General features: G+C 45.4%; 1 protein-coding gene across 1 annotated transcript in view; it reads left to right on the top strand.

Annotated features, from left to right (window-relative positions):
• The first annotated feature begins 9,890 nt into the window (after positions 1-9,890).
• Fech (ferrochelatase) overlaps positions 9,891-26,640 on the top strand; it is a 33,720-nt gene continuing 16,970 nt past the window's right edge. The window contains 5 exon segments of the mRNA XM_028856593.2: positions 9,891-10,064; positions 15,418-15,541; positions 21,511-21,551; positions 21,554-21,629; positions 24,846-24,994. Of these exon segments, the coding sequence (XP_028712426.1) occupies positions 9,998-10,064; positions 15,418-15,541; positions 21,511-21,551; positions 21,554-21,629; positions 24,846-24,994 (457 nt within the window). The 5' untranslated portion in view covers positions 9,891-9,997.

Raw genomic sequence — 26,640 nt, 5'->3', positions numbered from 1 at the left:
TTCTCTGCCTTGTTTTCTCAAAGCTGAACACCTCCTTCTCACAGTTCATACCCTAGGCGGTTTTTAATCTATTTGCCGTGATTATTAGATACTGAATTTAGTATTAGTAGCGTCACATGACAGTAAAAGAATGAGTTTTCAAAATTAGATGCTTGGGTCCTAGTTACAACTGGTTTTGCTTTCTTTTGTTGTTAGCTTTAAATCCATTAAATTTTCTCCTGTTTTTCAAATAAGTAAAATGACAGGTGGAAATGAGGCATTTGTGATCAAGAACCTGAAAGACTGTCAGTAAGCTGTACTTAGCTTCACTTTAGCAGTTGATCAAAATTTAGGGGATGAGGTTAGGCTCAGTTAGCTTGAATTTTGATTATATAAATAGGTTGATAGCTAAAATACTAAAACAGAGCCAGGGTTAGGTGAGATAAGCCCGACAGGTTTTGGTGGCCTGGGACCGAGGAACAGTATGATCACAAACCCCATTTATGGGTACTTCATTTCTCTCATTGTGTGGCTCTTACTCTGTCCTAAGGATCACAAATGCCATCCCTCCTCCTGTTCAAGGACCAGCTTTCAGACACTCTGGTTCTAGTTATGTTCTCCCTACTAGGCTCCCATCTCATGACCTTCCTCAGAAGCCTGTTGATGTTCACATCAGAAGCTTCTTTCTGTAATAGACCTGCTCAGAGAAGTAAGATGCTAATACTGTAGCAATTTGGATTACAAATAATGCCCAATTTAGGATAGTTCCATGTTTGACTTTATGCAGTCATATGAAAGATTAGCCTAGAAAGCATTCTGCCTTTCATCTTTAATAGTCAACAAATTGTAGGTGTTAAATACTTTATAATATGCCATATGTTAGAGGATTTTGCCTGACTGTTAGCTCAGTGCTCTGAGTATGTTTAAAGTAGGCTAGGCCACACACTGATATTATATAAAGTGTAGAAAGTGTACTTTTTACCTGTGGTATTTTCAGCTTATGCTAGGATTGTGTGGAATATGCCAAGAAGCATCTCAACGTCTCAGTTTCCCTTAAATGTCCTTCAACCATTTTAGTGATTCAAATTTCTCTTCATCTCCTTCCCACCGTATTGTGTGTAGCAATTCCTAAAAGTATCTTCTTCAATATAGAGAGACTAGTTCAGCTCTCATGAGTAACCTCGGATGCATATTGTGATTACCTGATGATTTTATATGGAATAGTGCCTGGGTTTTACACTAGACTAGCTGAAACTGGATTTCTGGATGACGCCAAGATTTTTTTTTTTTTTTGAAAATTTCCCAAGTAAGACTGGCCTAGGGTGATGCTGATAGTGATTCTAAAATGAGCCTTAAGGCTCTCTTACTATAATAGCTAAGTCCTTAATGATCCCTGCTCATCTCTAGTTAAAATGGGAATACTGGGGAAAGGCTGGGTTTCAACTCTCTTAGCACCGTGGATGTCTTTCAAGCCTAGGTACAAAGATGCCATGATGTTCCGGTCCCATAATTCATACCATCTGGAAATCGTTCAATGTAGTGACTCTTATGCAAAAGTGTCTTATTTTGGGGGTGTTAGGCAGACTCAATCAGAATTAAATGAAGTCATGAGTGTGGACACGGAGTTGTAGAAAGTTCAGCGTCTGATGTATCCTATCAGCTTCGAGACATGGAAGTTGTCAAAGTTGAGTGACCTTCATGTTGCTGGACCACACCCTCATTGCTTCACTTTGGAGGTCATCTGTTCACTGGGAAACAAGAACTGCACTTTCCCATCCACGCCCCTCACATCTCCATCTTTCCAGCTCCGTTGTCATTTCTGTTGGCTATGTAGTGAACTGGAACTACTTTTCCTTCTGTGCCTTTTCGTTTTCCTTACAATTAGTATCAGGTTTCATTCCGTTGATTCAATCCCAAAAGACATTCAGACATACTTGGTGATCTTTGCTACATCTTCCTGTAAAAGTCCCCTGGGCTGTCTGCCGCTTTTACCTAGAACTTTCGCAACTCATCCAGGAATGCCGTCTTGGTCTTCAGTTGACCATGTGATGGGGAAGCTGTGCCCCACTGCAGAGTGAGGACCTGGGCATCTGACAACTGCTTTCACAGACTTTCAATCCATCTCATTACAGCATGTTTTTCTCATCTCCACTTCCAAAGGCACCTGCTGCCGCCAGTCCCAGCCACTAGGGATTCTGTTGTCTAAATCTAAATGGTTCTTATTTTAGAATGGCCAGCTTACAATTCAGTTTTTCTTCGGCTGGCTGAACCATGAAATATTGATTCATCTGCCCTCTAGCTTGTAAAATTCTGTTGCTGTGGCATTCTTTCCTTATTTTTGATTTGTGCTTGAAAACAAAAAGCACCTCCACCTCTCCCCCACCCCCATCATTCTAAGACCTCTGTGGAGATTTTGGTGGGGTTTGGGCCAAAGAGAGGCTAAATCTGTGTCTCAGCCCCCTCTTTATCCAGAGGTCGCAGTTCTGTATCTGAGCACACAAATCAGAATGAAGTAAGTAATGGGAGGCATCTGCAGTCATTAGCTGTTGGGAAAAACAAGTTGGCAAGGAATGAAGATGAATATAAATGAACGTATGAAACTTAAAGATTGTAGGTAATGTTTGAGTGGGTCTTGGGAATCTGAGAGACTTTATATCCTTGGACTGTGATTTTTGAATAGAATTTCCATGGTGCATCCCAGCTCCGCTATGAGTCTGAATTCATAGGTTCTCAGCTGAGGTCGGCAGCTCTGATAAACTCATGACACTGGCCATGAACTCCACAGTGCTCTCTGGCCCGGTTCCTGTTAAGAGTTTCATCTTGTATTTTGAAAGAATGGAACAACCTCTACCATGGGAATGGGGCACCTGGGTTCAAATACTAGCCTTGCCCCTGGCTGTGTGGCCTCAGCCAAATGTGTTTTCCTCATCTGTGGAATAGGATAGGATCACCTTTCAGAGAGTGTTTTTAGTGAATGGAGTTAATGATTGGCAGGGTCTAGACACTCAGTGATTCCTTTTTCTGGTGGCTAACGTGGGTGTGAGCCACAAACTAGGCTAACTTTCCTTACAGCTGCTGTTAACATCTCATGTCTGTTGACTTGCTCAGGAAGAGCCCACTGATTCAAGGCCAGGTTGTTGGGAAGGAAATTGACTCATTGGGTAGGCCAGCAAATCCAAGACGGTAGGAGCTTGGGTCCTAAGGACCACCTCTAGGCAGTGCCTTTCAAGCTCCTTTTATCTTTAGGCAAGGGGTCTAAGTGACAAGTGGCTGGGGACTGAAGAATGCTGTGTCTCCTCAGTAGTCAGAACAGGATGTTGCAAAACCAAATAGTTGGTCTGTTGGATTTTATGTAGTCACACAGAGGTCCTAAAACCTGGTAGATCTTGAGACCATCTTTGTTATTTTTGCTTTGGTGGCAAGATATTAGAATGGGGGTGGGGTGGAGCGTTGAGTAAATGGACCTTGGACTGTTAGTTTTGGACTGCTCAGACTGTTAGTTTTGGACCATCTTTAGATGATTACTAAGGGCTTCGTGCTCATGGAGACGGGCATTTTCTAGAAGAATCAGAGGAATTGTTAAAGACAGGATGGGGCTTGTCTTTTCCCTGGGCTTCCTGCCTGTCCTCAGCATCTCCTCAGGCTCAGCATGTTCCAGTCTTTTGTAAAATCATTTCTGGGTTGGGGATTTAGCTCAGTGGTAGAGTGCTTGCCTAGCAAGCACAAGGCCTTGAGTTTGATCCTCAGCTCCAAAAGAAAAAAAAAGAAAAAAAAATCATGTCTGTAGTTTGTGTTTTGGGATAGGGCCTTACTACTGTAAGCAAAGCATCCATACATAGCTTCCAGGACACCCACATAAAAGCAGGATGGTGGAGCTAGAGCCCCATGCAAAGGGGCCTCAGACACCTGTTTCTTGTGTAGAGACATCCAGAAAGCTGGCTTTCTAGTTCATAGCAAAAGAAGCTCATGGTGTGCATACTTCTGGGAGGGAATGAAAATCCCTGGGAAGAGGAGATTGCAGCTTTACACACCTTCAAAGAGCAAAACTGAAGCCAAGAAAGCTTCCATCAGTTTGCCCAAGACTCAGGACACCCTTGGGTGCTGGCAAGGGGAAACCAGATGGGTCCCGTGGGCACCCGTTTACTGCTATGAGAATTGGGGCAAAAACACTCTTACAAATAGGAGCTCACAAAAAGTTATAAGCTGTGGGGAGAAATAATGTGTTTTGTCATGCAGTGTGTGTCTTTTTGTTTGTTTGTTTGGTTTTCAAGACAGGGTCTCTGTGTAACAGCCTTGGCTGCTGTCCTTGAACTAGCTCTGTAGAGCAGGCTGGCCTCGAACTCATACAGACCGGCCTGCCTCTGCCTCCGGAGTGATGGGATTAAAGGCGTGCACCACCACCACCACCACCACCACCACCACCACCACCACCACCACCCCCCCCCCCCCCCCCCCCCCCCACCACCACCACCACCACCACCACACCACCACCACCACCTGGCTTGTGGTATGTGTCTTAGTGTTGGTTCAGGTGCTCCCATTTTGTCCGTGTTACTGAGAAAAGGAACGTTTAGGAACTCAAGTGTGTATCACAGTGTGACGGGGAGATCATTCAGAAGGTCATGTTAGAGATCCTTCATCACCTGCAAAGGCCTCTTACATCAAGGAGCCTTGGTTTCACCTCGCCTCCAGCCTCTCTCTGTCCCTGTCTTGTGCTAGAGATGTCAAGCGTTAAGAGCACCACTCTCTTCAGAGTCCTGATTCAATTCCCACACCCATGTGCTCATAACATCTGTAATGAGATCTGCACCCTCTTCTGTATACATAATAATAAACCTTTAAAAAAAAAAAAAAGAAGTTGATGTCTTAACTCCTCGGTCCTGCATGTGTGTATTTATTGGGAAATGGGGTCTTTACCTGTGTACTCACAATTGAACTTGGAGGTAGTTGGTTTCAGTATAACAGGTATTCAGAGCCCTGCCAGTCACTACCAGAAGACAGGGAGGGACCAAGATGGGTCAGGGGGCATGCGCCCCTGTTGATCGTTTCATGAAAGGTCTCTAAATTTCAGAGTTGGAAAAAAAAAAATAGCAAATTTTTGAGACTTTGTCACAGTGACGAAGGAAATGGATAGAGGCTTCTGACTGGTCCCCATCTTTGCTCGTCTCTCCCCTCGTGCAAGCTCTGGAACCCCTGCTCTGCTTCCACTTGTAGAGTTCTTCTTGCTCCAGTTTCACCTTCGCAGAATTCATGTCTGACTGTGCTCCAGGAAGTAGCAGCGCCAGCCCCTCTGCGTTCTGCCTTCTCTGCTTTCCTGCCTGGCCCCTGGACACACCTGGCTTCATGTTGTGTATCTTTTGTCTTTTTTGTAGACAGTTGCCTAAGTGACCTTCTAGAACGTTCCATAATGGGTACCGTACAATAGGTGTCTGACTCTCACTCTGCCTTCATGCTTGTCTCATAAATTGAGCTACATGCAAGTACAAGTTCCTTTAGAACTTTTTCACACTTTTATCCTCCCTGCACATTACCTGGGGCAGCACTGTTCTCACTGTGGGCACACTCAGCAAGTGTGAGCACTCACGAGCGGGCTCCAGACTCCTTGTGGCTTTGTAAAGACGCTTTAGTCAAAGCATGCTGTGTTTGGGTCTGGGTTCGTGGCTTCGGTCTTAAGTGTGAGGACAATGGCTCAGATTTCTCCGAGTGATGATTCTGAGCCTGCCATTTGTCACGTTGAACCACCGTTTCTCTAGCACGGAATCCCTTCCCCCAGTCTTCTTCCGATTAAAGAGACCAAGTCGAGTAATCTAAATTTAGTTTGTGGAGCTCAGAGGTGCCAATCACTGCAAATAATGAATTAGGGTAGTCTCCCCTTCCCTGAAGCGCTGGGCTGAAACCAACAAATTCATTTTATTTAGAACTACAGGCTGAACTCCAGAGTGTTGTCTGTGACAGGCAAGTGCTTTATCCACTAATTAAGTCGCAGGGGCTCAGACAAATCTTCTCCCTTGTGGCGAGCGCTGCTTATCTCGGTCAACACGAAGCCTGTGTCTTTCAGCCTTCTGTTTGCTAATGGAATTGGTATAGAATTTTGCTTAAAACAAGCTGGGGGAGAGGTGAAGCATACACACACACACATATATATATATGTGTGTATATATATATACATGCAAATATATGTAAATCTCATGGGAAAGAAGCATTTATGTATATATGCAAATATATGTAAATCTATTTCTTTAACCTTTCAAGCACTTTTTAAATGTTCTGTAACCCTGAATTCAGAGTTCACAACTTCTGGTCTAAGAACTATATTTTTTGTTTGTTTGTTTTTAGTTTCTTGAGACAGGATCTCTCTCTATAGCCCTGACTGTCCTGGAATCACTATGTATACATGGCTGGCCTTAAACTCACAAAGACCTGTCTGTCTCTGAGTGCTGGGATTAAAGGCATGTGCACGATGCTCAGCAGAAACTTTTTAAAGCCAGGTAGGGTAGTATATGCCAATATATGTGCTTAAAGGATGGAGGTAGGAGGATCAATGAATTCAGGATTATCTCAGCTACATAGTAAGCTCAGAGCCAATGTGGGTTGCAGGAGACAGTCTCAAGATAATAAAAAAGCAAAATACACCTGTTTTTTTTGTTTTGTTTTGTTTTGTTTTGTTTTCTATCAGCTCTAGCTGTCCTGGAAATTGCTCTGTGGACCAGACTGACCTTGAACTCAGAGGTCCACCTGCCTCTGCCTTTCCAGTGCTGGGATTAAAGGCATGCACCACCACCACACGGCTTTTAAATAGAATTCACATGAAGTACATTTTATCTGTTTTTGTTTCATAATAATAAACACTCACTGGGAAGCTATTGTATTTGATGTAAGGGCAACCTCAAATAATATCATGTTTGTTATCAGAGTCAGGAATTAGCAAAAGGGCTTAGCCTGGTGACTCAGTCCTATAATTCCAGCTACCAGGGATGCTGAGGTAGGGAGGTGACAGGTTCAAGAGTTCAAGGCCTACCTAGACACAAATTAGAAGAACAACTCAAAACCACAAAGTTTTGCTTGTTTTCTAATTTTAGTGTGTGTGTGTGTGTGTGTGTGTGTGTGTGTGTGTGTGTTCCCACTCATTTGTGCTATGGTACATGTGTGGAGGTCAGAGGACAGCGTTCATGAATTGGTGCTTCCCTTCTGTCATGGATTCCAGAAACTGGAGGTGGTTGGGCTTGCATAGGAAGCACCGGACCTGCTAAACTATCTTCTCACCAGCCCAAGTTTTGCCTTCTTTAAACCCATGAATCCACAGTATGTGCATCAAGGAGCTTTATACACAAGAGAATTTTGAGTGAGTTTTTTTCAGAGTCTGTAAACAAAATGAAAGGAATGATGCTCATTCAATTTTTGAAACGACATGGTCTAGAATAAAGCATTTTGTTAGTTCTTTTCTGCTTTCTGGTCACACGTACGTTTAGCCTGTCTCAGCTGCAGATTTGGTGAGGATTGGCCGAATTTTGCCTCATCACTAATCATCACCATGTTTCTGGGAGAGGCCTGAAACCCCTGTTATCTCCACTTAGCAGGAGTGCCCAGCACCCAGGCTGGCTTCCCAGAGGTGACAGAAAAGACAGTGTAGACCTGTGACCCCATCTCTACATCATCTAGCACAGCATTTCTAAGTGTGTTGTGGAGCCTCTGTAGTTCATTTTCTAAATGAACTTTAGAGAAGTTCCAGCTTTAGATGGGCAGCACTGTTATCCATAAAAGTCATCTTGTAATGGGTATTCTGGGGTTAGGATTCATGTAGGCATTTTATAAGAGTCCTGGGCCCTCCTCCCATCCCTGTTATCATTTTGTCCAGATGTTTGTCCCTGCTCAGGCATTTTCCCTCACCTCCACCTTCTCATGAGAAAGGAATTAGCCCCCACGAGAAACCAGTCTCTGCTTTATCTGCTTCTATCCCTCAAGTTTCCCCCAGTCTCTCTACAGGGCAATTTCTAATACCATGTTGACGTCGAAGTCAAGAATTGGCAATCGATTTGGCCTGATGGCTCAGTGTCACAATCTCAGCCACTGGGGAGGCTGAGGCAGGAGGATGGCAAGTTCAAGGCCTGCCCTGGCGACTTACAAAGCCCTGCCTCAAAGCGAGATGTAAAAAGAGACAGGCCACATGCTCATGTGTGAGACTCAGTCCTCAGTCCTCAGCGGGGGTGGGGGTGGGGATGGACACGGAGGTGGTTTAGAACAAGTTTTACTATCCTTTTCTCAGCGAGCATGCTTGAGTTTGAAGACCCTGTCAGTTACATGAATTGTTTTTTTTTTTTTTTTTTTTGGTTTTTCGAGACAGGGTTTCTCTGTGTAGCTTTGCGCTTTCTGGAACTCACTTGGTAGCCCAGGCTGGCTCGAACTCACAGAGATCCACTGGCTCTGCTCGAGTGCTGGGATTAAAGGCGTGTGCCACCACCGCCCGGCTGTTACATGAATTGTTACCCGTGTACATTTTACATCTGTCTCGTAAACACAATAAACTAATAAAGTCAAGAGCTCAGATTTTAGCCACAGAAAACTAGTGGTCAGGTTTATCCGGACTCCTGCCTTCCCCCTTCCCTCCTCCCCTCCCTCCCATCCTGACCCCAAGCCTCCAGGAGGACTTCCGCCAGCGGCCTTACCCTACTGTTCTCTTTTCTTTTCTCTTTTTTTTTTTTCCGAGACAGGGTTTCTCTGTGTAGCTTTGCGCCTTTGCTGGAGCTCACTTGGTAGTCCAGGCTGGCCTCGAACTCACAGAGATCCGCCTGGCTCTGTCTCCCGAGTGCTGGGATTAACGGTGTGCCGCACCACTGCCTGGCCCGTTCTCTTTTCTTAGTGCACACTGAGTCTTTCAAAATGCTCTGCTCTGCTTATTTTCAGCCCCTTCTTAATCCGGTCTGCATCTGCCTTCCTGACCTCCCCCCTTCCTGATGCCCTCACACCTGCAATATTACTCTATAGCTGTGGTGATATATTATGTCCCCCAATATATTATACATCCTAATAAACTTATCTGGGGTCAGAGAACAGAACAGCCACTAGATAGACATAGAGGCCAGAAAATGGTGGCACACACACCTTTAATCCTATCACTTAGGAGGCAGAGATCTGTCTGGATCTCTGTGAGTTCAAAGCCACACTGGAAATAGCCAGGCATGGTGACTCACGCCTTTAATCCCAGGAAGTGATGGCAGAAAGCAGAAAGGTATATAAGGCGTGAGGACCAGGAACTAGAGCCTGGTTAAGCTTTTAGGCTTTTGAGCAGCAGTTCAGGTGAGACCCATTTGGATGAGGACACAGAGGCTTCCAGTCTGAGGAAACAGGATCAGCTGAGGAGTTGGTGAGGTGAGGTTAGCTATGGCTTGTTCTGCTTCTCTGATCTTCCAGCATTCGCCCCAATACCTGGCCTCTGGTTTGTTTTTATTAATAAGACCCTTTAAGATTCGTGCTACATATAGCTTCTTTGTCTTCATCTCTGCTGCAAAGAGGTGCTACACACACACACACACACACACACACACACACACGTACACACCCTCTTTTGCTCTGGAACAAGTCGGAAAGGGTCTGCACTGTCGTAAAGCAACCAAACTGGGAACCATGGGCACATCTAAAGACAGTATGGAAACGTCCAGAAAGTCTTTTGCTGAGTCATGGGCTGTCGTTCTAGTTTCGCCGACCAGGTTGTCAGATCCGACCTGACGGCCCTCCAGCGCCGCCGCAGACCTAGCGGGCCTCCGGTGCGCTGACCCGTGGTGGCGGGAGCAAAGATGATCTCCAAGCCACAGGCCTTATCTCCGCCGGTCCAGCCAGCAGCCTCTGGCCACTCGGCCCTACAAGCCCCGCCCCGGCCACACCCCCAGGGCGGAGCTCCCGCCGGCCCCGCCCCCGCCGGCCGGGGAATGCGCGGGGCGCGGGTGCGGAGCGCTGCCTCCCTCGTAGGCGCTCGCCGGCCTGGCTGTCGCGCCGCCGCAAAGGATCCCTGGCCGTCCCGGAAATGCTCTCGGCCGGCGCCAACATGGCTGCGGCCCTGCGGGCTGCGGGCGCGCTGCTCCGCGAGCCGCGTAAGTGGGGTTGCGTCTGCGATCGCGAGCGCTTGGAGCGGCCGGGAGGCCGTGGGTTCGAGTCTCAAGGGCCAGCTGTATGTGTGGGGGGGGGGGACCTCGAGCAGTAGCTAGACTTAGTGATTACGGGAGGGAAAGATCTCTGAAGGAGACACCTAGAGACTCGGGTGTCGTCACCATCACTGCTGGCATCTATCTGCCTTGCAGTTTACTCTCTGCTGGTGGCGATCACGGTGCCCACTGCTGCTCCGCCCAGGCCAATGCCATGGCTTCTGGGTAGAAGGACCCACCGTGGGGAGGCCCGGATTAGAGTTTTCGTGGGATGTTTAGGGAACGAACGAGATCTCAAGTGTTGCTGTTACACCTCATTAATGTAGGGTGTGCCCGCTAGATGAGCTGTGGGGGCCCTGGGTAGGACACACCTGGTTGGACCGAATTGAGCAAGGACACTTTGAGCCAGAGTCCCAACCTCGCCAAACTCGCTAATATTTGCTGTGAAGATTAGGACGCGGGTGAAGTAGGCAGCGTAGAGCCTCTCAGTTACAGATGTAATAGACCACCCCAAATGAGGCGCTCATGAATTTGAATGGTGACTAGACCTGACCTGTTTCAAAGGAGTTTCCTAATCTGTCAATGTGGCACCTCCTTCGGGTGGATATTGCAAGTGCCTTTGTTGCAAGACAAATACGGTACACTGAAGATCAGCTCCCGAAAGACACTGGGAAACAAAAGGTGTTATCTTTAAAGATAAGGACAGTGCCAGTAAAGGAAGTATCTATTCATCTTTTCTTTCACCATCCTTCCCAGTGGCAAATAAAGTCTAACAGACCCAAGATTGGAGGTCATGAAACAGTATGAGAACTGAAATTATTTTCTGTGTAAGTCAGAAGTAACTAATTGAAGGGGTTCAGAAGCCTCAATATATTTCAATTCCAACTATGTTACAGGATCCAACGCTTTGAAAAACTATTTTTTTATGCATACAGTCTATTTTGATCATACTCACCCCCAACTCTTTTCCCCAACTCCTTCCAGGTTCATGCCCACCACTCACCTCCTCTCAACTTCCTGTCTCCTCTGCTCTCTCTCTCTCTCTCTCTCTCTCTCTCTCTCTCTCTCTTAACTGTTAAATCTAATTTATGCTGCCCATATACCCATCGGTATGGAGTCACCAACTAGAGTAGTGGTTCTCAATCTTCCTAATGCTGAGACCCTTTAATACATTTCCTCATGTGGTGACCCCCTGCCATAATATTATTTTTACTGCTACTTCATAACTCTAATTTTGCTACTGTTATGAATTGCAATGTAAATATCTGTGTTTTCCAATGGTCTTAAGTGACACCCCCCCCTGTGAAAGGGCCATTTGACCCCCCCCCCAGGGGGTTGTGACCATTGCCCTAGAGCATGGTCAACTTATCAGGGGCCATGCCTTTAAAAAGAACCTAGCTCTTCCCTCTCCAGAAGCCATCAATTGATAAGAGCTCCTTGGCTAGGGCTGAGGGCTCGGGAGCCCCTCCCCACAGCATGAGGGGGCATTGGCTGACTTGATCTTGTGCAGGTCTTGTGCAGCAGCCACAGCTGCAGTGAGCTCACGAGTGCAGCAGCTTGTCACGGCCAGAACACAGTGTTCCGCTCTAGTCCTCCACAGTGTCTGGCTCTCCCAGTCTTCCTGCTTCCTCTTCTGCTGTGTTCCCTCAGCCTTTTGCGGACAGGGGCTGTGCTACGACCCTTTGTGGCTGAGCGCTTCAGTCTTGGCGCTTTAACTAGTGATGAGTTTCTCACACTCCAGTTTTTAAGGTGGTATTATAGTACTTTTATCGGTTTGGTGGATAGGGAAAGATTAATATTATCAGCTAAGAGAAAATTGAGTATTTTCTACAGTTGAATTCTGGAAATTAAACTGGAAAAAGCAGTTCTATGTTCTATTTTTTTTTTTTTACTCATTTAGAAGTAGTAAGATGCTTTCTCCAATGTTTCATATGCTATACCACACACACACACACACACACACACACACACACACACACACACACAGAGTTTTGTATTTTCTTATTCAAGAATTCTATTAGGTCTATGCACATTTTCTTTTTTGGTTTTGTAATTTGTGTTTTTAAGATTTTATGCAGAAGTTAAACTTTTATCTTTCATGTAATCACTTTTTATTTTGCCTTGTATACTTTGCAATATATAAAATTATAGTTTGTTATGTATTCAGTGCTTTTCTGTTCAAGTCCATTTTTAAAAAAATTATTTTTATTTTAAATAATGTGTCTGTGTCTGTGTGGGGGTATGTGAATATGACTCCATATTCCTGCAGAGTCCAGAGGGGTCAGATCCCCTTGGAGCTGAAGTTCAGGTGTTTATGAGCTACCTAATGAGTGCTAGGAACCAAACTACCCAATGAATACAAGAGCAGCAAGTGTGCCAACCACTGAGCCATCTCTCCAACTCCCCATCTTTAATTTTTTTCTGTGTGTTTAAGATACAGATACACATCCATAATATCTTCTTCTTTTATGCAATATATGTAACAGCAGCCTGTCATCAGTTTGATGCATGGAAATGTTTTTCATGATATGCTCAAAGTAAAATTTTTATTTTTATTTTAAAATGGGTGTATGTTTGTGTGAGTCTCTGTGGGGATGAGCATGTGAATGCAGTTACCTCAGGAATGAAATCTGGAACTGGGGTGCAGGTGTTCTTAAGATACCAGATGTGGGTGCTGGGAACTGAACTCAGGTCTTCTGCAAGAGCAGCCAGTGCTCTTTACCCCTGAGTTCTCCAGCCCCAATATCTTTTAATTTTTAATGGTTCAGAAATTACATAGGTTTTGTAAGTTCTCCTAACATGGACTTAGGAGTTGTGACAGGACAGTGTTGGGTAGTGGATGGTGTCAGTCCTTTTGCTATTCATTGTTACAGTCCCTTAGAACAACAAAAATCAGAATATCAGGCCAAATCTGGGAAGCAAGTCCCCATACTCCCACAGTCCCTGCGTCTAAGGTAGTGCAGGATCCATTTAATCCTAGTTAGTATACGTCATTTGTACAATTTGCGTGGCTTTTTCTGTGACATTTTCATACAAGCATATAACACTTTGAGCATACTTGCCTCCTCTGTTATCTTCCCTGACCACCTGCTCCTCCTGCCCTTCCATATCTCTAGTAGCCCAGTAGCCAGGGAGGGATGTTTTAGAGATGTCCTTGATGGGTATGTTAATCCTAAGTCACAGTAGGAAGGATCCCTTATCAGGACCAAAATTTGGTCAACAGGAGACAAGAGTTTTGTAAGCCAGGGCGTGACAATAGCCAGGAAACTTGGAAATTGTACTAGGAAACCATAATGTACTAGCTGGGGGGATCTGGTCCTACCCCCTCTTCCTTTTGTTAGGTTCACAGAAAGAAATCTTATTTATGACCATCAGCTAGAATTCTATAACCCTATCCCATAGGATCTGGTGGAATCGCATTCGTACAGGGACTTGGAGACATTGCACAGGATTGAATACCTGGTTAAATCTCACCATGTAGTTCATAATTAAACTTGTGTGAAACAAGGGTGTATGTGTTGTTTTGAGACTTCATTTGAGTGGAATTGAACTTATTACGTCAATCTTTCCACTCTGCCTTGATTTAGTAAGGCTTCCCCAGCCTAAGCTCATGGAGTGGGCTCTGCTGGGGAAATTCAAGGTCTGCTTTTATTTATTGGTTTTGAGGCGAGGTCTGGCTCAAACCCCAGCTGGTCTCAAACTAAAGATCCTCCTGCCTCAGCTCACTGAGTGCTGTGGTCACAGACAGGCACCAGTGTGTCAGTGTGTACAATCTGGATAGAAAATTCTAGGCGACCTGGGGATGCCATTTTCTTTCCTGTTGTTCCCATTCGGGTGATTTAAAGAAAGTTAGAGCAGTTGTAGTTGCTTTCTCTAGAAACTTACAAAGGAAACTATTATACTAATATTATATTAGCCCCTGTCACGTGGCAGATGCTGCAGAGTGCTTCTCTGATTTTTCAATCCTCTGAGTTGACCAGCAAAGACTCGTCATATTACAGAGGAGGAGCTGAGGCTCTTTGAGACTGTAGTCTGACCCAGGTCACACTGTGAGAAGTGGAGAGCTGAAATGGGTCAGACGTAGTTGATCCAGCCCGAACTTTGCCCTCGGTCAGACGTAGTTGATCCAGCCTGAACTTTGCCCTCGTCCAGCCACTTAGAGGAGAATACAGGTAGAAGACGACTGGTCCCAGACTAGTTTCTAACCTGGTATTAGGAGAGTGGAGAAGGAGGCTACACAGTAGATACCACTGCTCCTTATTATCTTCCTCAGTACTAACGTGTGGTTTCAATTTAATTTTACGGGCCAAGACTCCATGTTAACTCAGCATGGCACATGTCCTCCTTGGTTCAGTCCCTCCCTCCATCCCCCTCATTTCTCTTGTGAAGCCCTGGTCAAGTGTATCGATAGGGACATGTGTCTCACACACAGAATAGCAAGTCCTGTCCTTCCTTCAGCCTTAACCAACAGACCCTTCTAACCACCTGGAAGGATGGAGTCTCCAACTCTCTTAAGCCCCTGCAGGGAAGAGGCCTGGAGAATGTTGACTCGCAAGCTTTCTTGCTTCTCTTCCCACCAGCTCTTTCGTACTACCCCCTTGGCCACCCTGAAGATCACCAACTGCTTATATGGATGGCAACATCTGCCCTCCAGAGGATAGATGCAGGGAAGGAGCCTACATAGACTCTGGGGTTAGCTTAGAGGAAAGGGAATTCTTGAGCTCTGGGCCCTGGGAGCCTGGTCTGTCATGTGGAGTACTGGACTCTGAGGGACTCTACACATCGTGGGCGCATTCCTGCAGAAGAGAGCGGGGCCCCTTCTCATTGTCAGGACAATTCTGGGATTCCCGTCACTGATGCTTTACCCAGAAGGCTTGCAGACAGAAATTAGATCCACAGTTGGGGACTGGCTCAGTTTCCACTCTAAATGACCCTAAATTAGTCGTTCCTCACCTTCCCTATGATGCCCTCCCCTCTCCTGAGCACCACCCCATGGTTGGAAATATTCTGAGTGTGCAGAGGTTCTAGGGATGAGATCTGTGCAAAATTTGCAGCCAGGGCAGAGTGAGAAGGGGTGTGTGGCTTCTGAAAAGATAAAGCTACCCTGGAGGAGGGAACCTGCACCCCGGCCCACTAGAGAAAGGAGTGCTTGGCGCTTTTACCTGCCTGCAGAGATGCTGGGAAAAACGCCCTGCCGTTGCACCTTTTTAAAAATTAAAGTCAGGAATTATGCCCTGAGGACCTCTTGAGAAGAAATTACTTTCCAGCTAGATTTCATGCTAGCACTTTAATTTTGTCACAGTGGTGCATGGCGGCTCGAGGGTCTGTCAGCCATGGCGGTGCCAGTCAGATGCAGCGGCGGCGGCCACCACAGAGAAAGTGCGTCAAGCCAAAACTGCAACACCTCAAGCTCAGCCAGAAAGGAGGTAACTTTAGGCTCAAATAAGGCTTTCTTTCCGTTTTCTGTTATGATAAATACAAGTGGGTTCAAGCAACCTAGGGGGAGAGGGACTGGAAAAAATGTAATATATTTATTAGCAATGGGATGTTATTTTCTTGGTTTCCTTTTAACAGCTATTAAATAGTAGGTTTTAAGGACTAACAAAGGACATATAGTTAAATATAGTCTTCAGTCATGGAAGGATGTGGCCCTAGTATATGTCATATATGAAATCAATTGTGTGCATACTAAAAAATCTGTGTATGAACTGGACATATTTACACCTGTAAAATGTGTACCTTGTATAGGATAAAAAGTAGTTAGCCTACCAAGAACTTCTCTGGGAGATTCTACCATTATTACTTTTTAGCTTTTAACATGAAGAACATAATCACCAGTGATGTGCTATGGTTTATACTTCATTAAGGAAATAGAGTGTACTTCACTCTTGGTATTTATGGGTGGAGACAGTAGTCATTGTGTAACTGAGTGTTCTCTTCGGCAGTAGAAACCACAGACTCCCACAGGGCATACAGAGGAACAGGTTTTATGCAGGAAAGAAGGAAAGTAGCTGTGACTAAGTGACATCATGACTTTCCTGCCAGACAAGACAGCAGTCTAGAGTTGTACAGTATGTTAGTGGCCTTTCTATTGCTGTGATAAAACACAACTCAAAGATGAGTTCGCTTGGGCCTACAGTTCCAGAGGGTCACAGAGGCGTGGCAGCTGGAGCAGCATCAGAGAGCGCACGGCTGGAACCACAAGCAGGAAGTGGAGAGAACAAACTGGGGGTGGTGTGAGTCTTTGAGCCTCGAAGCCCAGCTCCAGTGACACACTTCCTCCAGCAGAGCCACACCTGCTAAACCTATCCAAACAGTGCCACCACTTAGGGACCACGTATTCAAATGCCCCAGATTATGGGGGGCATTCTCAAACCACCGTGAACAGTCACCATGTAAATGACATGCTTTCATTTTGTGTTTGTTATTTTTCATTGTGATTGTGATATTTTATTGATTGAAGGCTAGGAAATGGAGGTTGATTTAGGATATGGCATTAAGGATGGGTTCCAAATCCCTTCCTCTCAACTCTGTCTTCCTTGAAGATGTGGTTAGTGGTTAGGGTAGGAAGCGCAGGCATCTCGGGCTGGTGGCATGCCAGGCAGGACATGGGACCGTATGTACTCTGTGGTTCCTTAAGACTTGGAAAAAGTATTAATGCGAGTGGAAGAACTGAGGAGCTGGGAAGAAAAATTCTTTCATTGCTGTCTTAGGGTCTCTATTGCTATAAAGAGACACCATGACCACGGCAACTCTTATAAAGGAAAAGCATCTAATCGGGGTGGCTTACAGTTTCAGTGGTTTAGTCCACTGTCATCACAGTGCAACAGGGTGGCGTGCAGGCAGACGTGGTGCTGGAGAAGGAGCTGAGAGTCCTACACCTTGACTTGCAGGCAACAGGAAGTGGTCTGAGACACTGGGCACGGCTTGAACATATAGGACACCTCTGCAGTAATGTACTTCCTTCAACAAGACCACACCCACTCCAACAGAACCACACCTCCTAATAGTGCCGCTCCCTTTGGCTGCCGTTTTCTTTCAAACCAGCACAGTTGCTATATTTTGCAGTGACAAACGTCAATAATATAAATGGCCTTAATATTACATTAATTGTTAAAATTAAATGAAAGTATGTCTTAGGTTCTATTAAGTAACTTTAGATAATATTTATACGAAACGCTAGAACATTCAGGTGGAAGGAGGATTTAAAAGTCATAGTAATCTTAGCATCTAGTATTTTATTATCCGCTCATATGTACTTACTGACATGTAAACAGTACGATGCATATTATTTTACAATTTTTTCTCACTGTCACCATATATTTATAAGTATTTTCTGTGTTGTTTTAGTTGTTTTTCTTGTTGCTGTGACAAAATACCTTATAAAACCAACATAAAGAAGGTTTTATTTTTGCTCATAGTTTGAGGGGACAGTCCATCATGGTAGCAGGAGTGTGAGGTGACTGGTCACTTTTTAATCTGCACTCTGGAAGCAGAGAGAGATAAATGCTGATGCTCACTTTACTTTCTCCTTTTCATTCACTCTGGGATGCATGGAATGGTGCCCCCATAGTTAAGGTGGATCTTTCCACCTCACTTAACTCAGCCCAAAAATCCCCTCACAGGCGTACTAAAGGTTTGCCTACTGGCTGATTTTATAGACTATCAAGTTGACAGTCAATCTCAAAGAGTTCAAGAGTAGTTTAGTAAATCACGATTTATTTATCTAAGCCTACATTCCAGGTATCGGTTAGGTCTAGTTTGGGATATTTGAGATGCTAAAGTAAGGGGCATCCGGGGGACCATTCTGATGCCAAGGTTTTGAAAGACATGATGTGGCGTAGTGCTTGGCTTGAGCTAGGCTACAGTGCTAGGCCAGCTGCTATACTAGCTTAGACGTCCACAGGCTTTTGTCAGGAGTTTGCTTCTTATTTTATTTTAGTTTTAGTTTTCATAGGCCACAGCATCTCCTTTGCTGCTCTTTACCTTTGCTGTTACAGTGTCAAGGCAGCCATAGATAAGACAAACCCAAGAGTGGAGCTGTGTTTCGACTGTGTGTGTTCTCTGTCTGTCTGTCTCTGTCTCCCTGCCTGTCTATCTGTCTGTCTGTCTTTCTCTCTCTCTCTCCCTCTGTCTCCTTCTGTCTCCGTCTATGTGTGTGTTTGTGTGTATGTGTGTGTGTAAATTCGGTACAGATTCTGTTGTTTACTGGCTTTTGTTCTAGAAGTAGCATAGATCTTTGGGTCACTGATATCTTGTAGGTTTAATGAAGGACTGAGATTTTTTATTTCTTTTCATCAGCACTGTCTAGATACCATAGAATAAAATAACTGTTTGCTAACTGACGAGTTTTAGTTCCCATTATGCACATTTCAAAGGAAAAGCTTTGTGCTTTAAAAGTCCCAGAATATAACAAATGCAAAGTGTTCAAACTTTTCCAAGTAGGTTTTAAAATACATGTTGCTGTGCCTACTTTGATGTTCAGACAAAGAGAGGCTTGGCCAGTGAGACCTTGGTCTCAGGTGTGGTCTGTCTGAAGGGGAAGAGAGCCAGAGAGACCCTTGATTAAAGCTCTGCACTTCGTCCTGGGAACACAGCAGAGACAGACTAATGCAGTACTCATCATGCACAACACAGTTTGGAATTAAGCGTTAACGTGTGTTGGGGCATTTTCAAATCACACGCGACTCTTTCATGTATAAAATCAACACGGGTTTGCAAAAAACGTGAGCTGGGCCGAGTGACATCTGCTTTAAAGCCGCTCTTGTTCTGAGCTCAGGTGCTATGGATGGAAAGCAGGGTTCTAAATCCCGTTTGCACACTGATACCCTTTGTGGCTTAGGTAAGTCTTTTAGCCTAGGCTTCCTTGACCAGTAATCTGCTAACTGGCAGCAATCCACGGGAAAATGCACTTAATTTATTAGGAGTCACAGATTTTTGAGGGCGAGAGACGAGAACTTGGGGGGAGACGGGTGGTCTCAGCAGGAAGATTAAGGGAGATGGCATTTTCACCAGGTGACGCATCTGGCATGTTTAGGTAGCAAGAAACCTCAGCAGGCCCTGTTAGTGTCATTGTATCATTTTTAGGTGAAAAAAAAAAGTTTTCCAGGGGCTGGGGAGATGGTTCTGGGCTAAGGGCCTGCTGAGCAATCATGAGTTGAAGTCCCTACACCCACATAAAATCTGAACACGGCTCTGTGTGTCTGTAATCCCAAGGCTGGGGGGTGGGGTGGGGCAGGAGCATTCTAAGGGCTCACTATCCGGCCAGTCTAGCTAAATTCATAAGCTCCAGGTCAGTGAGAGACCGTGTCTCAAAAAATAAAGTAGAAAACAATAGAGGAAGACACCAGACATGCGCCTCTGGGCCTCTCCACGTGCACTGCTGGGTACATGCACCCCCCCCCCCCCCACACGTACATACACAGGTACCAAATATCCACACACAAAGTTCTGGAACATCTTAAGTATAATTGCTTGGTATAATCCTCTTATTTAAAATGGATTAGACCTTCTTTCTCTAAGGTGTGGAGGCATTTTTGGTCATCACAGCTGAGGTGAGGAATTATGCTGGTTTGGTTTCTGTGACAAAGCATTGACCAAAAACAGCTTGGGGAGGAAAAGGTTTATTTGGCTTGTGGGCTACAGTCCTACATCGAGGGAATCCAAGACAGGAACTCAAGGCAGGAACTAAAGCAGAGGCCATGGAGGAGTGCTGCTTACTGGCTTGCTCCCCATGCTTTGCCTACCTTACTTATATCATCCGAGACCGCCTGCCCAGTGGTCACACTACTCCACGTCAATAATTAATCAAGAAAATGTCTCACAGACATGCCCACAGACCAGTGGGATAGAGGCAATTTCCCTCGTGAGGTCCCCTCTTCCCAAGTGACTCTAGTTTGTGGTCAAGTTGACAAAACAACAACAACAACAAAAAAAAAAAAAAAAACCCCAAAAACCTAACCAGAACAGGTAATACTCACCCAGTAGGTGACGGCTAGGGCTATTAGCAAACACCCTACATTGTGTAGGAGAGTAAAGGATTGTCCCACCCAGAATGCCAGTGGTGCTGAGGCTGAGAAACACTAGCCTAAGACAGTGAAAAGTGGTCCTACTTTATCTTTACCATGGGCTCCAAGTACAACATCAGTCAATCAGTCACTCTAGTAAGAAATGGTTTGATGCAGAGGGTGTAAGCATTCATTGTAGTATTTGAGGTGAACTTCTGGCTGGTTATTTCTCAGCCTTTTTTTTTTTTTAAATCAAGAGTGAATGGAAGGAGGAGTGGAAATAAGGTCAATGCGAGAGGAGGGAGAAGTATGTTGTGAGACTGCCCAGGCATGGCGTGCCCATTCATGAGCTCGCATCCACATTGGCTATCCACACAAGACCGGCTCAGAATTGCGCTCCTCAATATTCTAGCATAGTTGATAAAGGGGTTCCTCAGGCCCCACCCCTCCCGGAGGAGTAATTGGCCATCAATGTTAGTGGTTCCTAGGGCGGAGGGAATCATTTTCTTCAGTGGTGTAGCCAGGGGTGAGCGAGCTGCGGAATCTCTAGGGAATAGCTCACCCATGCTCATGCAAAGGATCCAGATTGAGTTCTGTAGGTCACAAACGAACTGAAACCCCATGACAGTAAGTCAGGGACTTCTTAGGAAGAAAAAGGGGGTTCAGTGGGAGTGTGAGGGAGTAGAGCACATTTCATACACATGTATGAAAGAGGTGTGTGTGTGTGTGGGGGGGGTGTCACTAAGAGAGGGCACTGAAGATGGGCTGGTGGCATGTGCTGGGAAAGAAAGCAGAGTACTAAGATGTAATTTAGCTTAGGAATGGCTTCCTGTGTGACTGAAGAGACGGGGTGCAGATGAGTGAACGGTCGGCTCACTGGAGTGTTGAAAGGGGACCACTCCCCGGGTGACGGAATTTACTTGGTGGTGGATTATGCTGAGTATATGCTTAATGCGCTGAGTGCTCCAAACAATGTTTTAAGGAAGAACACTGGACTTTAATTTTAGCATACAAAGAAGCCTTAATCTGTGGAAAGCCTGACCTTGTGTACTCACAAAGCCCCGGCACTTGCAGATCCTTTGCCCTCCGCATCATTTTAGGTTTTTAGAACTCTGTGTCTCTGTCCCTGAAGAATTGGCTCTTTGTTCAAGACTGACAGGATAATAGGGAAGTTTTGAGTTCAGTTAATGCCAACATCAGGGCTGGAGCCTCGAGGCAAGGGTCAGAGTCCAAGGCAGGTCAGTGAAGAAGTGGAGGCCCTCTGTGTCTCCAAGCAGCCAGCCAGCCCTGTGATATCACCAAAGGGCATGTGGGTTCTTACCAGCTGAAGAAATATCTGCCCTGGAGCAAATGAAAGTGTGGCCAACGAATTGTTTTTCCTTACATAGGAAGCCCAAAACCGGCATATTAATGTTAAACATGGGGGGCCCCGAACCCTCGGAGAAGTTCAAGACTTCCTTCAAAGACTCTTCTTGGACCGAGACCTCATGACACTTCCCATTCAAAAGTAAGATACAGTGTGTAAATAGAACGCATGATGCATTTGTCCTCTGTGTGGCTCTGGTCGGTCATGACAGCACTTCTGTCTTCTGTTGGAAAGGAGAAGGAAGTGGTGTGGGAAGACTTGCAGGAGGAGAGTCAGTTAGTGAGCTCTCTTCTTGAGCCTCCTCCTCCCCAGAACCCCGGCAATTACAGTTGTCTAAGCACAGCTGAGGTAACTTTAAGGTTTTCAAGATTTTTAAAGATGTGTTGGCGCTGGGCGCTTACCTGCTGATTACCGTTCTGGAAGCATTGCTTGCTACTCCCTTGCCCTCAAGGGGTGGGTTATGGCTTCTCGCCTCTTCCTTTCATTCTTATTTCCCTATCCCCTTTGCTCTAGTTTTCTTTCAAAAGACATTTTGCAATGAAAAATTAATACATGTATATGACTAAAATGAAAATAACGTATTTACCCCAAAAAGCAAACGTCCCTACCACCTTGAATTCCAGCATCAGTTAGCCTGATGTAAGTGCTGCTCCGTTGGAAACAACGCATGCATGTGAGTGTGTATCACCTGTATATGTTCTTCCCCACTTCAGGATACAGATGCGAATGGACTAATGCACCTTATTTGGCACTTAGTGATTTTTGTTCAAGTATTTTGTTTCATAACATATTATATAGATCTATCTCATTTTCTTCGTGACCATTTAGAATTGCATTATATGACTATATTAATTTGTACTTCATTGGTAGACACTGTTTACAGTGCGGCAGTAAACCCTGTTTTGTGTACCTCACTGCCCACATGTGCAGCTGTATAGGATCCACCTTCATTTTGTTAAATTAAGAGCAAGGTGGACTGTGGAGACGCCTCAGAGTTCAAGCCCTAGAACCCCTGTCCTTGCCTGTTTGTTTGTTTGTTTGTTTGTTTTAAAAGGCAGCTGTAACCCCAGCCCTGAGGAAGTAGAACCACACAGATCCCTGGGGCAAACTGACCAGCCAGTCTAGCTTGCTCAGTGAGTCCCAGACCAGAGAGAGTCCCTGTCTTAAAAAGGTAGTTGGCAGAGGAAAGATGCTCAAGGTCATTCTGCGGTCTACATCCACACGCAATCAAGCATTCGCGCGCGCATGTGTGCGCGCGCGCGCACGCACACACACACCTGCACCTAAATACACGTGTGCCTCCCAAACACAAGCACACACACATAGGGCATACATACATACATATATATTAAGAACAATGCTTGACACTGAAAATGTAGCTATGGTAAAGAATAAATTATGGTAAGAGTGATTTCAGCTTCGGATTCATGGACTCTTTTGTTTGTTGGCTTGCTAAGTCAGGTCACAGGAACGCCTTCCCTTTGTCCCAACTCTGTTGTCTTAGAATATTATTAACTCACTTGCCAGCTGAGAAACGATTGAAACGTTTATTTTCAAATAATCTATATTGTCCATTTTTTCTTACTGTTTGGTGATGTGCCAGAAGCCCGCTGACGCTGGTGAGCTGTTTTGTGTCTTTTGGAAGGTGACTGTGTGGAGTGAGTGCCTTTTCAGAGTCCTTCCAAACCATCCCAACCACAGCGTCACAGTCACCTCAGCTTGGGTTAAGTAGAGCAAATGGCAGGTTACAAAGTGTTCTGAGGGCACTTGAGAGTAGGGAGGCGCTGTCTTGGGTCCAATTATAGATAAACTTATCTTAGCCTTAGCACAGAGCATACCGGATACTCAAGTAACTAAATACATTTTTCTGTGCAATAGTGAGAAGGTTTTTTTTTTTTCCCCTAAGATTTTATTTTAAGCTGGATGGTAGTAGTGCACACCTTTAATCCCAGCACTCAGGAACCAAAGTCAGGCAGATCTTTGTGAGTTCGGGGCCAGCCTGCTCTACAGAATGAATTCCAGGACAGCCAGGGCTACACAGAAGAAACCCTGTCTCAGAAAAAAAAAAAAAAAAAAGAAAGAAAAGAAAGAAAAAAAGATTTTAAGTTATGTGTGTAAGTGTGTGTCTGTGCATGTGTGGAAACAAGTCCTGAGGAATCCAGAAGAGGGTGTCAGATCCCTTGGAATGGAAGTTACAGGGGGTTGTGAGCTGCCCAACGTGGGTGTTGGGAACAGAACTTGAGTCCTCTACTAGAACAGCACATGGTCATAACTGCCAAGCCATCTTTCCCATCCAATAGTGAGGTTTTGATGCCCAAGAATTTTGGAGTTTAATCCCCGAGGCCTGTTTGATTCTCTGCTTTCTAATCTCTTCAGTTCTGTCGCTGTTGAGAAATGGTTTTTGTAATAAATGATAGCATTTGTAGTTGTTTTAGAAAAGAAAATGTGGTAAGAGCCATGTATTATTTTCTAAAGAACGTACTTAAGATGGTACCCAATATTTGATAGGTGTGTCAGAAACTGTTGTTTGAAACTTAAGCTTTATGTTTCTCCACCCAAACCCCTTTCATAACACCAAACGACAATTTCCTTTTTACATTTTATTTATTTAGTGGATAAGTGAGTGTGTTTGTGCCATGGAGGGACCCACATGATAGAAGGAGAGAACCAACTCAACTCCTGCCAATTATCCTCTGACCATCACATTTGTGCCAGAGTGCACACACACATGTGCATTTGCACACACACACACACACACACACACACACACACACACACACCACACACACACAATGAGGCTTGGTAATGCTCGAAGCAGGAAAAGTAGGTACCCGGACCAGGCTCAGCAACATTGCGAGTTCAAGGGTGGTTGACACAGCTTGGTGAGAGTCTGTCTCAAAATTAAAAACAAATCAGGATGGTCCTGGAGCTTCAGCTCAACAGTAGAGTCCTTGCCTTGCATGGATGAGAACCCAGATTCAGTCCCCAGGATCAGGAAACCAGTGTATGCTTCCTGTGCTTTTCCCCCTAGTCCTTGTTCGGTGCAGAAGCAGCATGTAGGTTGTGCTTTTCCCCTAGTCCTTGTTCGGTGCAGAAGCAGCATGTAGGTTGGTATCTAGCAGCATCCAGGTCAGGGGTCAGGTATCCAGAATGTGCAGGATGTGTTCCTCAAACATTTGTGGAGTGCAGAGGTGAACTCTCAAGTCCATGTTGACTTGTTAGGGACCTCATGGCAGTATCCCTAAAGGCTGATCATGTTAGGCTCTTCTTAACTATGTCTTCTTTATTAGTAGAAAGTGTATCTCAGATTACAAAAGTGGAATAAAATCCTTCTTACTTATACCTTTAATGATTTAGTAAGCTGGCGCCATTCATCGCCAAACGCCGAACCCCCAAAATTCAAGAGCAGTATCGCAGGATCGGAGGTGGATCCCCCATCAAGATGTGGACTTCCAGGCAGGGAGAAGGCATGGTGAAGCTGCTGGATGAGCTGTCGCCTGACACAGGTGTGTATCCTCGTCACTACAGTGCTAGGTTTGCTAAAGTAGATAGTCAGAGTCAGGCATGGCGGTGCGGTCCTGTAGTCCCAGCACGCAGGAGGCAGAGGCAGGACGATTCTCTGCACCAGCAATGTGTGTGTGCATGTGTGCACGAGTGTGTGTGCATACATGCATGTGAAGGCCCAAAGTTAACGTGTTTTGTGTTTTCCTCGATTGTTCTCCACTTTATATACTGAGGCAGATCTTTCAGTTTAACCCGGAGCTCACCCATCAAGTTAATCTAAGCTAGCCAGCTTGCCCCGAGATCTCTTTCTTACCTCTGCCTCCTATGTGCTGGGATTACAACTGGCCACCTGACTTGCCCAGCTTTTGATGTGGTAACCAGGGCTCTGGACTCGTCTTCATGTGTGTCCTGCCAGCACTTTTGCTACTGATCTGTTTCCCTGGTCCAGGTACTAGCAACTACTGATTTGTGGATATCTGTACTGTATAATGCCTGGTCACTTGACTGAGTTCTCCAGACATTCTCCTCTGACTGTAGACCCTTTTAAAATGACTTCCAGTGTTACAAATACGCTGAAAAGTTGGGCAGTGTTTCGAAAGGAAGTTTAAAGTTACGTTGAGCTAGATTTGTAAAGAGGAAGCCATACACCATACACAGAAAGATGGGAAGACGGTGGCAGTGGCCATTTCTTCTAGTTGGGTAGCTATTAGATGAGCGTTTAGAGGAGTAGCTAGCTGTAACTCCAAGTGTAAGTCACTTGAGCAATCAATCTTCAGCCATGCTTTCAGCTCAACAGCGCCACCACTGCGGGGCAGTGAGTTGCCACGTTGGCCTGACTCTTAACAGCCACATCTGGCCACTTGTGAGAACCTCTGCATAGACTGAGACACTGAATGCAGGAATGAGCTGCAGGTGCTGCATTTATTCCCATCCAAGGTGCGCGCTCGTGATTGTAGGACACATAGTTTCACAGAAGACTAAAGCATGGGCCAGTATGAGAGTCCTAGTTTGCCTTCTAGCCCTGTGACACTGTTCTGACCAGAAGCATCGTGGGAGGGAAGGGTTTATTTCATTTTATGTTTCCCTGGAACAGTCCGTCCCTGAGGGAAGCCAAGGCAAGAACTCAGGCAGGAACCTGCAGGCAGGCACGGAAGCAGAGGCCATGGAGGAGTGCTGCTGCTGCCTTGTTTGTTTCCATGGCTTGCTCAGCCTGCTTTGGGATGCCATCCAGGACCTCCTGCCCTGGGGTGGCTCGCCAGTAGTCAGCTTGGCCCTCCCATATCAATCATCAGTCAAGAAAAGGCCCCACAGACAATCCCACAAACCATGCAGGCAATTCCTCCAATGGTGGTTCCTCTTCACAGGTGACTCTAGTTTGTGCCAAAGTGACAACATCAACCAGCATAATGAGAAGTGTTAAAGTCAGAAAACGTTCAAGTTAGGATGTGTGAAGATATGCTCATTGTAAATGCTTTCTATGGCTTCAGACTCAGGACAAGAGTGTGATCCTGGGGCCCTCCAAGAGAACAGCCTATTAGGCAGGACCATGAGAGTTCTCTCTGAGAAAACATCGCTGAGCATCAGCTTGAAATGTTCTCAGAATCTACCAGTCCCACTGCACAAAAGAGCCTAACTCCCTCAGGAGACC

The sequence above is a fragment of the Peromyscus leucopus genome, chromosome 19 (genome assembly GCF_004664715.2).
Source record: "Peromyscus leucopus breed LL Stock chromosome 19, UCI_PerLeu_2.1, whole genome shotgun sequence".
NCBI classification, from domain to species: domain Eukaryota; kingdom Metazoa; phylum Chordata; class Mammalia; order Rodentia; family Cricetidae; genus Peromyscus; species Peromyscus leucopus.
The sequence above is the reverse complement of the archived record's forward strand: the minus strand, read 5'-3'. Positions and strand labels throughout refer to the sequence as shown.